This window comes from Odontomachus brunneus, unplaced genomic scaffold (assembly GCF_010583005.1).
Source record: "Odontomachus brunneus isolate Ranch 3 - 2012 unplaced genomic scaffold, Obru_v1 Obru_scaffold_160, whole genome shotgun sequence".
In the NCBI taxonomy this organism is placed as follows: Eukaryota; Metazoa; Arthropoda; class Insecta; order Hymenoptera; family Formicidae; genus Odontomachus; species Odontomachus brunneus.
In genome coordinates this window covers 591,418-604,923 of record NW_022639610.1, presented here as the reverse complement: position 1 = coordinate 604,923, position 13,506 = coordinate 591,418, and the positions used below count along the sequence as shown (strand labels likewise).

At 39.8% G+C, this 13,506-nt stretch overlaps 2 protein-coding genes across 10 annotated transcripts in view; one reads left to right on the top strand and one right to left on the bottom strand.

Moving 5' to 3' along the window:
- The window catches only part of LOC116850916 (neuropeptide CCHamide-1 receptor-like), a 244,077-nt gene that overhangs the window by 150,186 nt on the left and 80,385 nt on the right, over positions 1-13,506 (top strand). The gene's annotated exons all lie outside the window — the stretch shown is intronic.
- The window catches only part of LOC116850915 (neuropeptide CCHamide-1 receptor-like), a 57,901-nt gene continuing 45,305 nt past the window's right edge, over positions 911-13,506 (bottom strand). For all 3 annotated transcript variants that reach the window (XM_032829749.1, XM_032829748.1, XM_032829747.1), the window contains exons 2-7: positions 6,557-7,045; positions 4,673-4,865; positions 3,569-3,702; positions 3,220-3,393; positions 2,764-3,014; positions 911-2,104 (exon numbers count right to left, since the gene is read on the bottom strand). In XM_032829749.1, coding sequence (XP_032685640.1) covers positions 1,795-2,104; positions 2,764-3,014; positions 3,220-3,393; positions 3,569-3,702; positions 4,673-4,865; positions 6,557-6,904 — 1,410 coding nt within the window. In that variant the 5' untranslated portion in view covers positions 6,905-7,045 and the 3' untranslated portion in view covers positions 911-1,794. The remainder of the gene's footprint in view (positions 2,105-2,763; positions 3,015-3,219; positions 3,394-3,568; positions 3,703-4,672; positions 4,866-6,556; positions 7,046-13,506) is intronic.

The window sequence follows — 13,506 nt, the reverse complement described above, 5'->3', positions numbered from 1 at the left end:
TGGAAGTATGTCGAATCTTCAGTTTGTTTGTTAAAGTCATTGAAATGCATGGTAAACTCTACTTTTTAAAAATAAGCAAATATTTTATTATTATGGCACAAGACTACTTTGAGAATATTAACAAGATGCAATTTTTTGTTAATATGATATAGATATTACTTTTAAAAAATGCATTTTATCAATCTTTAGTAAGTAGCATTACGCAGCAGTCTATGGCTGCGTTCGGGGAGATGCTATTTAGCGCTATGAGCGTCCTTTGTTCTTATTCAACTTTCAGGAACAAACAAGGACAACGCACCCATAGCGCTAAACAGCGTCTCCCGAACGCAGCCTATATTTTCGAAAAATTTTCTAAACCAGTGATATGTATCACAAACATTACACGTTTTTTCTGTTTTTTTTTTTTTGGTATGTATGTTCAGTTGTTATCGCTGATAGCAAAGGTAAAAGTTCAAAGGACAAATGAAACGTTATTTAACAACGGCTACGTGCAGCAAGGCTAACTTAATTTAACGTTCAAATAAAAGTTTGACGCTTGACGAGACGCGTCACTACTGGTTTGGAACAAATGTTTTGTTAGTTCCTTTTTTTACCGATGTTACTGCGCTGTATTTCATACACAATTTCTTTAATTCAACAAAGCTCGAGCAAATGTTAAAAAATAATGACTTTTTTTAATTCCTCCTACAATCGCGAATAAAGACAAACGAAGCACAATATAAGACTCGCGCGTCCTTATACTTTCCGGTAAAGAAATAATTATTAATATACTTTTTCTATAAATAGAAGCACTTTTTTTTTTTAAAAGAAAAACACATTGTAACAAAATATTTTGACTTAGAAATAATATGACTTTACAGTACATTTTTTATTTCTAATGTACACGTATTTTAACATTTATACATTTTAACAATATTATTCTTAACATCTATTCCCTGTTTTTGTGCATATTACGTACAGAGTAACATAGATATGCACTCATTCATTTTATAGATTAAGACCATAAAAATATAATTTTTACGAGTTAAGTATTACGAGTTCTTCTCACGTACAACCGAGATCAATGTTGTGCTGTAGGCTTAATTAAGTTCCTGTTAATTATTTATCATGTCATGTTCTCTTAACGATTCGTATAATACCTTTGGCCTTTTCTATGCACTTATTATTTTCTTTACAATTACGTGCGTAAGCATTATCCTCTTGATCATAATAATCGTCTTTTTTTTATAATTTCATTCTGTTATGCCTACCAAAGCTGCAAATTCTAATACTGTAGCTCATTCGACGGAATGTAGTATTTCTCTTTTGGTCGGACAGTATATTAATATTCTTCATAAATTTATACGAAAACAATTCTCAGTATACATCGCTTATATCGCTAATTGTCGTTAACTCTAAGTATAGTAATAATATTCTTATCATTTAACATGTCTCTTATCGCACATCACGTACGCAAAACACTTCGAAACGAGAAGTCACTTGCGTCGTATTACATCCGATCCAACGACGCATTTCACCTTAATATAATAACTAAGTAATCCGAATATGAAAAGCCTCAATTGTTACGCGTAATGAAAAATATGACTCTTTTCCCTTTGCTATGACTGTTGGGCGAGTCGTATTTCAGCAACTTCGAGCTTTTGAAAAGTCTCGCGCGAGAAGGTATCGCGTTGAAGTGTACACTTTACTTAGTTAATATTAAGGTAACTGCTGTAGGAATTAAGCTTGTGCAGGTTCGTAGAAACACGAAACGCAAAACACTGGATACGCGATAGTTTTCATTGAGTATCTTCTCTATGAGACGATTAATCGATCATGCGCGGTTGATTCCGTTGAGATCCGTTGGTGTCTCAGTGATACGTCGTTGCCGTTCGGATACGCCGATAAAGTAATGATGGTTTCCTGCTCCTTGGTCGGGGTGTTGGTTCGAACGTTATCTGCCATGATAGAGAGACGCATGGCGCCTCGTTGTTCGCGGCGAGATTCGCTCAAGTATTTCCTCGAGCTGACAAGCGAGAAACTTTGCCCGCGCCCGCGGGAACTCGGATCCGACGACCGTCGATGTTGTCGTCGCGTCTTCTTTATGGGGCAACACAACAGGTACCTGGTGCAAATTCCAAAGTTGTTTGAACGTAATTAGCGAAGTGGATATATCGATCGAAATTGGCGTATTGTCGGCTTCGCTCAAGAAGGAAACTTGAAGAGCTTCCCCCTTTAAGCTCAAGAGGTGAAGATATTTTGATTCTTAGATCATTTGCATGGAGAATGGGGGGCTCTCCGAGCTCTTGACGGGGTCTTGATTAAGTTTCCAAACTTCAAACGTTCCTGTGTGACATTAAGACAGGAATAGTAATTAAAGTTTTCAAAATACAAAAACTCGATTAAAAATTCCTGTCTCGCCTCATTCGTTCCCTTCGTCGAGCGTTTAAAATTTCGCTAAAAAATTTCAGCTCTTTAGATGTAGGACATTCTTGGGATGTAACGCGTGCCAAGTTGTTTCGATCTAATTCCTGCGGTAGTAATATATCGTTCGCGCTTGAGCAACGCGTTAGCAGCGAGGAAACTTAAAGAACCAGAAGAATGCAAATATTGCCGTAACGTCTTTTGTCTTAAACCGTTCAAACATTCTTACAAGTTATATCTCTGCGGGAAGAAATAAAGTGAAATCGTTTCTTCCTTTCTTCTTCTCTCTGCGGCGTATTATTTTTCTGAGCTGTTATCACTTGCGCCGTTGCTACAGTGTAGTTAAAATATCAAGCTCACCTGTCGAAGTACTTCCTGAAAGTACCACTCACACAGTAGAGAGCGATGGGGTTGATGCAGCTGTTGGTGAACGCGAGACAGAAGCCCAAGATACGGAAGTAGTGCCAGAAAGCGTTGTAATCTTGTTGTGCGGTCGGATTAAGGTAAAACCACAGCATGAAAACGTGTTGCGGGAAGAAACAAATAGCGAATATAATGACGAAGGCCATTACCATCTTCGCTACTTTTTTACGGGCTAGCACTTGCTTCACCTGAAATGCGTTGGCATACTAAAGGAATACGCGGTGTTTACTGTGCAAATCGACTCAAGATTGTCATAATTTCATAAATCTCCGGCTAATATCTCGTCCGCGGATAATGAGAGAGAAAATTTCCAGAGAATTGAAAATATAATTTCGATGAGAGGTGCTCTCTAACACCGGCTCTCGCTCTCTTATTATTAAAAGTAAGTGTTACCTGACCCTGCATCTCGCCGGGAATATTTTTCGTACTGTGCATGAGATGTCTGGCCATGAGTATGTAGAAGACGGCGATGATACTCAGAGGTATCATGTAGTAGAAGAAGAAGCGACATATGATTATCGTTTTCGGGTAGTTCGGTCCAAATTCCTCGGGAAACGGATAGCACACCTTTAATTACACATGCACATCAGAATTGTTAGACAGATACCGTTGTCACGGTGTTCTATTACGTAAGGAGAAACGTCGTCTACCTCGACAATCCATGATATAGAGCAAGTTCACGAGTGGTTTTACAGACTCGATCTAAAACGGGAATCTTTATGAGCTCGATGATCGAACTTACGCTAAAGCTCACGTTTCGGTTGACCCTGAAGACTCTGATGTATGAGAAGGAAGCCGGGATAGCGCATACTATAGCCAAGATCCAGATCATCACAGCCACGATCACGGTGAAGTGTGTAGCTCGTCTACCGCTACCTTGAACGAATGAGCAAGTGATTTAATTGTTGCATTTCAATGTTGACTTTTATGTGCTGTAACTCCTTTATAAAAATTCGAGTTTTCTGTAGCTATAATTTTATTTTTAGCGGAATCTTCATATATATATTTTATCCTTAATAAAAATGTCTTTTATAGGGGATATTCTGCTTCAAGTAAACATATTTCTCTTGATTCAAAAGAGGAAACAAGTTATAATAATATCTAGTAGATTTCCAATTAACACAGTTCACCTCAGAATAGGAGTACTCTTTCCATTTTTGCTTAAAATATAGGATTACAAGAGATAGAAAAATTCTAAATCTGTTTAGACTTAGACTTAGATTTAGAATTTTTTTGAAACCCTAAAAGAAAAATATTTTTACACCCAAAAAAGAACTCTAGTTGCGAGGTGCTATCTCCTGTAACCCTATATTTAAAAAATGGGAAGAGTACTCCTGTTCTGATGAAGTGAATTGTGTCAATCGAAAATCTACTAGATATTATTATAACTTGTTTCCTCTTTTGAATCAAGAGAAATATGTTCACTTGAAGCAGAATGTCCCCTATAAAAGACATTTTTATTAAGGACAAGACTTGTACTATAAATGAAAGACGAAATTCTCCTAACTTTTTAGATATTGTATATAGGATATTTTTCTTTTGATTTTAGAAAAATTTTCATGAAATTATATATAAGAGGTTCCATTAAAAAAAAAAATTATATTTTTAAAATGTTTTTTAAAAATATATTCGGACATATTCTAATTATATTGGAAATAGATATTATTATTCCGACCATCGTTATATTTTTTGTAGAAAAAGGAACTCTTCTCTTGTAATTTTTCAACTTCATTTGATTTTTATTTCCAACTTTACTGGATTTTTATTTCCAACTTCATTGGATTTTTATTTTTCGTTTCGCGCAATTTCTTTCTATGCGACTCGAGTTGATGAACTAGTGGAATACCTGTAACGTGTAATTTCCGCATGGGATCTACAATGGCAAAAAATCTGTCTGCCGAGAGAGCAGTTAGTGTTAAAACAGAAACTCCGATGGAAATGTCCTTTACGCACTCGGCAAGTTTGCATAGTAAGAGTCCAAACGGCCAGGATTCCAAAATGTAGACGATAGCGGTGAAGGGCACACTTATCACTATCAGCTGCAAAATAGAACGAAAAACCAATTAGTCGGACGTAAAACGAGCATTATAGTCGAAAGGATAATTTAATTCTACTTGGTATTTTCGATTACTGCAACTGAAAGCATGTCGCGGCTTTGTATCCAATTTGTAGCGTTAACATCTACTGAAATATTCAAATCGCGAAATTCGTGTTGCGCGGCTAGTTCATATAACGATCTCGTTATATTCACACGAGCGTACCGAGAGTCGGTCGCATCCATCAATTTCTCCTTAAAAAAGATCTACCCGTTAAAAAACACCCGTTGTGTGGACCATAAGCTCATCGCCACGCGTAGCACGCGTTACATTGCATGAGAATGTGAGCTATTTGCGCAAAAAAAAAGAAGAGCAATAAGCATGGAGAGACAAGCGAAGATTGAGGGTACATCGAGAAAGTGTCGCTTGAAATTTCAAAAGTGATATACGAGAGGCGGTTGATATTATAGGCCAAGAACCCTACACGCCACGTTTAGCATCGCGGTTTTGGTATGCACGACACTGAGAGTCGTGCGATTAACTGTTTGCATTACGTAGGATTTGCCGCGAAATGGTGAAGCGAGAATCAACAGACGGACTTATGCTACTATACTACGTATCGACGTCACAGCGAAACCGATCGATCTCGCTCTTCCACGTGTAACGGAACGCGCTTAGGGTATGATACCGAAAATACACAACAGCTGCATACGAACCGTCTTCCGCTGCAATTGCGAATCTATATACGGTGCATTCCGAGCGAATAATAAATCTCTTAATTGCTCGTTGAAAGAGCCTGTATAGACGTTGCACTTGACAATGCGAGCATATTTCCGCACATTTTCGTCGGCGAGACCAAAAAATCGATCGCATTGCTGATCTAATTGAATATGCAGGAGAACCTCGGACGATCTACCACCGAATGCATTTACATTGAAGAAGATGCATCGCGCGGTATCGAGAAGAATTTCGAGAAGAATAAGGGTGAGACGACAACGTGCTATTCGTCAAAAGTTTCGAGAGCGACATCATGATGAAACTTTCTAACATTTTATTTGTCTCTATGATGAATGGGCTAAACACGATGGATGCGATATTACCTGCTCTCAAAATATTCTCGGAAAGGTTAAAATGCATTTTTCTATTATAATTTTTTACCGTGTATATATTTTGCGATATAGAATCGAAAAATACTTGCATCAAGAGAACGTGTCGGAAATTTCACAATATTACTGTCTCTGCGTAAATGGATTATAATGCCTCGATGTATTAATATAACGTTGAGCTCTCGAGTGTGCACATTCCGACAAACGGTGTATAGCCTCTCTACACAATTATATGAAATCCATTTATCAGTGATTTTCATATCTTTCGTTCTCCTTTCCGTGATATTGAAATCACATATAAAACGGTGACTTGCTTGTTGGAGGTTTAATTCGCGAAAACACCGTGGCGGGCGATAACGTAAACAACGTTGAACAGGCGGAATAAAAAAACCCACTGATCCAAGCGCGAAATCATCATATCCTCCTTGACGGACGTTTTCGCGCGGTTGCACAAATATTTATCGCCGTCTCAAATATTGGCGAGAGTCGGCTCAATTGACGGATAGCAGCTATTCGCGTACGTGCGAAGCATGCTTTGTCGCAGTCGGATTTTCGGCGAAGGGACCCACACAAACGCGTTATACGTGCCAGTAAATCTCCGAGCGCCAGCGACAGAACGTACGTGTTAGGTACGTTCCGCATGTTGGCGTGTCGCAGGATCGTGAGGGCGAGCACGCCGTTTCCGGTGAGACCGATCACCATGATCAGGAATAAGATGGCCGGCACGATGTACGTCTCGGGCCGATCGCTGTAGGGTATATATTCCTCCTCCTCATCGTTGGCCGCCCTCGTCACGACGTCGCTGATTACATCGCAAACAGTACTAACGTTGACTCCCGTGTAATTTGACGTTAGTGTCGACAGTGTCATTCTCGTTGTCACCATCAATGCCGTGAACGAGGACGGTGGTACACTCGTTGCGTATGACCAGGACATGATCGACCGTCCCGACCCGAGCGCTCTTCTTGAGGAATGCTTTTCCGTTCGTTAACGGGAATATGAGCCACTTTGCATTTTGATTTTCTTTCTCTCGCCGCCCGAGTTACAAAGCTTCCCGGCGACACTTACACGCGGCAGCTGTAAAATAAAGGGGAGCGTTGTGATGAAATTTTTATGCGGAGAGAAAGAGTTCCCGGATTCGTTTAACAACGAGCTGGACGCCGACGCGAAAGAAAGCCCTGTTCTTACAAGCCGTAAGCTCAAGCACGTTCGAAATGATGAAACGACCGTATAACGCTGCGAATAGGCTTCAGATATTAAGTTTAGCGTTTGGAGAATTTTCAACGAAGTTAGCAACCTGCTGAACCCGTCAAGAATGCTTACAGAATCAACGACTCGCCTCGGCGTCCGAGCCGTAACAATATAACAAGCTAAAACTTAAACCAAGAGGAAGAAGAAATTTGGAAAATTGCGAAAATTCGTTGAATTAAAATTACAGACGTCAAACTCTATATATAAATTATAAATATCTCGACGAAGAATGCATGAGTCACGCGTAATTTCGTACTTTGTCGTTGCTACAACGCGTCGCGTTATATCTGAATTTCTTGGAGTGAATAAAATGGACAGTATCTTTTTTATGTTTCAATCGATTGTATAGTTCCTCTGGCGGTGGAATACATCAAACTCATTCTTCAATTTCGAGTAAAAATATTCACTCGACGATTCAGAATGGAAAATTCACTATGTGAGAGTGAAAAATCACTCGAATTTGAGTGACTCGGCTGTCATTCTACTTCCGAGTGAAATTTCATTCTGAGAAATTTAAAGAATAAGCACGACGTTAATGAAACACCATATCATCCGTAGACCAACGCAAATAACGCGTATCAGAGTTGTGAGTCAGATACGCGCGCTAAATTATGATTATATCCAAGCACGCGTCAAATAGGCAGTAAATAATGTCGATTATTGGTGAATTCGGTGAACAGTTTGGATTGCATTTGCAACAGAACCGTTTGAATTCGACCGTTTGAAGTTATCTGCAGACGCGTTTGTCGGCGCTACCAAGTAATCGTCACTAAGTGCCATTTGGAAAATTACAGATTTATCGATCATTCCGCAATTTCCGATACAACTTTAAATGTTAAACGAATGGCGCACGAAACGGCGAGTTTCGCAATCGTGAGCGCAATCTTCCACCGATATCCCGTTAGTCGTTAATCGATTACGAAATGTTTCACGCAGCGACGCAGGGAAATAGCATCGGCAGTGTGCAACGGCGTCAGTCATGATACGCTCGTGCCTCGTTCAAACCCGATAACGATTGACAAACTGTCGAATCTTTCGCACTTTCAGCACATCGCGACTCTTGACAAAAGGAAATCGATTGTTGTAAAAAGTTGAGTCCGCGCTATAAGGTAACAGATTCTCCCGTATTCTAATCTAATCCATTTTTATTATGTTTATTGTGTCACTTGTGTTATTAAAAGAAATATGAAAAAGTATTGGAAATCATATTAGTACTTACTTGTATGTTAACGCAACAAGGCTTTAAATAATCCAAAATAATAAGAATGTCCAGGTATTAATTATGTATCCGGGTACTGATGTTCTTATCTTAAACTTCGTGAGAAGACTTTTGGTATTTTATAGAAGAGAGAAAATAAGAAAAGGGAAATAATGAAGCTACTTGCACGTGAGAAAATAAGGCTTATTATAGATGAGTTACAAGATGTGAAATATATCGAGTAGCCTTGATCATAGACTTAATAAATCACACCCTATACGTCTCCCATTTCACGAAAACTTCGACTTCGACCGCAGGCTACACCATCACTCCCTCGCAAGTTTTCCCTCCACCATATCACTCATTTCTTTGAGTTTTCCTCGCCATTCTATCGCGGACTACGTATGACCTTGCGACAGGAAGGATACTTGATATAAAAGTAGCGCGAAGAGATTGCGTAAAAGTATGAAAGTCTTACGCCAGGCGTCAATAAAAATAGTTTCGCCCTTTGAATTCTTGGAAAACTTGAAACAAGCATATTTATATTTAACGTAGATATTTCACGATTTATTTCTCCTTCTCTCACAGACACGTAATATCACGTACCCGCTGTGCGCGTATTTATATCTAACACCTTTAAGATCAGTTGTAAACTCACGAAATTTCTCGCGCACACGTCGCACTATACAATATTTTGTCCCGTCGAGCGCGCGCGGGTGTGTATGTGACAGCGAGATCTGCACTCCGCCGCTCGTAAATAGAATCTAAATTTAAAGGTCGTAAACAAGATCAGAGAGAGAGATACACTGGGGCACAATGGGATTGGATTCTATAACAGGCGTAAATGTGCTATTTAACGATGTGCTGAAATATCGTTAACGCTATTACATCTCCATTTCGGCAGCATCATAGCACGACTACATGGTGGCGAGATGCGATCGGGCTGTCAATAAGGATCGAGATCAAAACTCGAGTTCGAAATACACTGTTAAATATTGGAGGATCAAATTTAAACCAATTTCTCGAGTTAAATGATATTTAGTTATTTTTAATTATCATGTGTGTCAAAATTTACTATTTTAACACAAAACATGTATTTAAAAAAACAACCACATCTAATCAACTTTAATATTGTTTAAAACAATATTAAGTCATTTTTTATTAAAACAAAGATTAACGTATACACATAAAAAATAAACTAAATTTTAGTCAAATTTAATACATTTCTTAAGTTAAATTATTTAACTTCATTACATTAGTTAAATTAACGACATATTTAGTAGGAGTAGTGGCGACTTATAGGAATGGTTAAAAATAACTCAAATTGAATATAATTTGACACTACGGATTTAACAGTGTAACGTTAATACAGATCGTCGTTAACGCAGATCTTAAAATCGAAGGCAAAAATTGAATGTTACTTCCTGAACATATGCTCTCTTTGCATTTCCTGACTTTTTCCACGCGAGACAAATACACATTTGCATGGAGTCTCATACAGAAAGAAAAAACGTGGTTGATTCGCGTGGCACTTCAGCCAGCCGTTTGTACGAATTGGCAGCACTCCAGTGATTGCATTACCGATTCTCATGTGCAATTAATGCTCGGATTAGGGAAAGCGAGAGCGGTAGATCGCGGCAAATTGCGGCCTGATAAATTCGCACAGTGTAGAAACTAGTTAATTCCTACGTCGTGCGACGCGCCGCAGTAACATGGGATCCCCTGAAAGCAACGCGGTGTATATCGCTATCGGACTATCAGGAATATCGCGCCTGTGTGTTTGGTCTCGAATTTCCACGATTATTACAGGCCGCCCACGCAAACCGGCCGACGCGGGTTACGCGCGCTGAATACGGACATCCGTCCGCTTTGACTTCTCTGTTGCTAAATATTCCTTCGGGGAAGATTGCCTTTCCGCCCGTTCGTCACGACGAGGTTTGGTGCGAACGAAAAATCGAGCGATTGAACGGCAAAGGATCCGATGGTGTGTGGGTAGTATTGGAAAAAGCACACCAGTTAAATTGCGAGATCACCCACTGATCTTTGCAAAAAGTAGCATGACTAAGCAAACGACCCAAAGGAAAACTGTGTCGTGTCCAGATATTCACCAGCCAACGCAAACTCCGCGAGAAGAAACACACAAGTTTCGCAGGAGTTTCAACCGCACTACGACCGTAATAAACGTTCCATGCGGGGTCTTTTATGTAAAGTATCGGAAAACGCTTGTTCCTGCGCTGGGCTGGATTTTCTTTTTTTTTCCTCTTTTTTTCGTTTTGCTTTTATATATGCGCGTGCGCTTAATTAAACTTTTTATACTATTACTTGTTGCGCTATAATCGTCGCTACGTCGCTCGCTTTTCGTCGGCATCCTTTCGGATAATTATTAACGGATAATTGCGCTAAATGTGCCTCTTTATTTAAGTCCTCCCGTGTTGCATTGTAATTAAATTTTAAAAATATCCGCTCGCGTGTCTTATATATCAACGTCAATTTATACGCTGATATCAAAGAGAAGACGTGGGGCTGGAATATTAATAGTACAGCCGATCTGGCTGTGTGACGTAACGCAAGTATAGTTAGTTTGTATTACGGTGGCGCAGAATTATGCGTCAAGGAGATCTTGCCGACACGATTCAATCGATATTTGGACACCGACGAAGGGAGAGTGACTTGTGAATTCAAGTTTAGTGTCGCAAGAAATTCAATAGAATTGTTTTCGACTTTGTTACGATAATAATGCAATCGATCGATTATTTGGCTTTTCATTTTAAGTAACCAGATGGTGTGCGACTTTACTCTCTAAAATAACGCGTTTCTCGTCAAGAGATATTCCTCCAGACCACACGACGGTGGTTTGAATCTAACAAATCACAACCTTCTTCATGCGCGCGCGCGTGCGGGCTGGTATATCATCACGTCGCGTGTTATAAAACTTCCACGTGGATTTTTTCAGCGTGGAAGTGACAGCTCCTTCGACAATCACGAAATCTCCGTCGTTGCCGCGTCTCTTTGCGAAAACGGAGAATGCTCGTGTAAAACGCGAAATCTCAGCCGGCGTCGTAAACATTTTAACGACCTATGACGGGGAATCGTTTTAACCGTTTCCCTCTTGGGAAGTATCGTGAATCAAATGATGAACGTTAATTGGGTCGAGAAAATAATCAGAACCCGGCACATGGCCCGACTGGAACTCGCGGTTCTTATCGCGGTGTTCGTCACCGTCTACCTCATAACGACCGATCATCACGGAAAGTTACGTTTCCGTTCTCACCCTCGCGTTTTAATTCACAGACTCGATGTCTACGCTTTATCGTCAGATTGCGGGATCAAGTGGTAAATGCCTTCGCTTAAACGTACCGCGACGTCGATACCTCGAGATATATCGGATCGTAACCGACGAAACGTCTTGGCGTTCTGATCACGTTTCGACGAAATGCGGTAACACATTTTCACTCGGCTTTACACTTTAGGAATACTTCCTCTTCCTTTTTAAGACGACCCACTGATAGTCGTTCTACGAGATAAATCGCATCACAGTGTGCTGTGCTGCGTTTACTCAATCGTTTTTCGCCTTCGCGACACGTGTGTGTCTTGCCATGTGCTCTTCAAAAAAAAGAAATGGAACAAAGAGCGATTGCCTCGAAGGGAAATATTGAATTGTTGATTTAATTGTCATGGTTATTGAATCACACTAACGCTTACCACGAAGATACCAGACAGATTTGCCGCCGTGCCGTACTGTTCGCGTTCGATCGATACAAGAGCTAAAGAAATTTCTTTTCGTCAGCCTCGGGTGATTTCCCTCCATTTACGATCTACCTGACCTCGTAATAACTCAACTACCCATACCTATACCGTCACAACGACGCGACCGACGCCGTCTTGACGGTCTCCGGACTTTCGTGGGTGAAAAAGTTCACGCTTTTAATAACTGGAGCTTAATTAACGTTCCAATGAAGAAGCTCTAATGGCATAAACAGAATTACTTTTAAGTCCCGAATTTGCTTCCATTGAACATTGGTATCGAAAAATCAGTACAACACGTTCGCACTCTGGAAAAAAACTAATTACCCCCAATTCACATAGGAATCCACACTCGAAGTTTATTCTTTTCGCAAATTTCGCGCTTGAAATAGATCGAGTGCTCGAAAAAATATTCTGAAAACGTGTTATTTAGCATGAAGTATTCGCCGGATTTTAACTCACAGCACGAATGAGACACGATGTCGAGCGGTCGAAATTATGGTCGTCGAAACCCAACTTATTTTACAGTTAATTTCAAACGCATTTCAAACGGGTACTTCAATTACAATTCTCTCAATTAACAAACTCGTCAAAGAACGCTTGGCATATATTCCCGTCTATAGCCGCAACATTGATTATGTAATATACATAAAAGAAACAGTAATTGTTGAGCGTAACGTGTCATATTGAGAAACAATAGTCCCGTCAGTGCCAATAAAGTATTGACGAGGGTGGTAAAAGCAATACGTCTGCTTCGAGTCGCGGTACAGTGGATGAGTATTAGCGTGTTAATTATACGCGCCGTGTCGCGGAAGATTCCGCCGAAATTACCGCGCTCATACTGTTACAACGAACACGATTATCTGCATGCACGACTTAGACGAAGTATGCATATTCGACCGCGTATATTCGGGACGTCGTAATAGTTGTAAAGTGGTTCCGCTTCCGTTTCGCAGATGTTGAGCCGACACTTGGCGAATTAGGTTGCTTTCTAATACAAAGATAGAATCGGGAGCTTATCGTCCAAACTCACGAGACAATTCGCGCGAATCGATATTCTGTGCAATATTTTGTGTATTTTTAGATGATTTTTGCAGTGGTATATTTTTCGTGTATCGCGCATCGTATACTTTCGCCCTTAAGAACGACGGCAAAATTGTATGGTATAAGTATCAATTCTTAGGCACGTATCTGAACATTATTAATGTTTTTAAATATAAATATTTGTCTGTAAATATGATGATTGTAAATGCGCGGCCTGGGCACATGTCTTAGGGATTTTTTACGCAGAATTGAATGAGTTTTTAGAATCTGCTACAAAAAAGTACCATCTTTTATTAAAAAA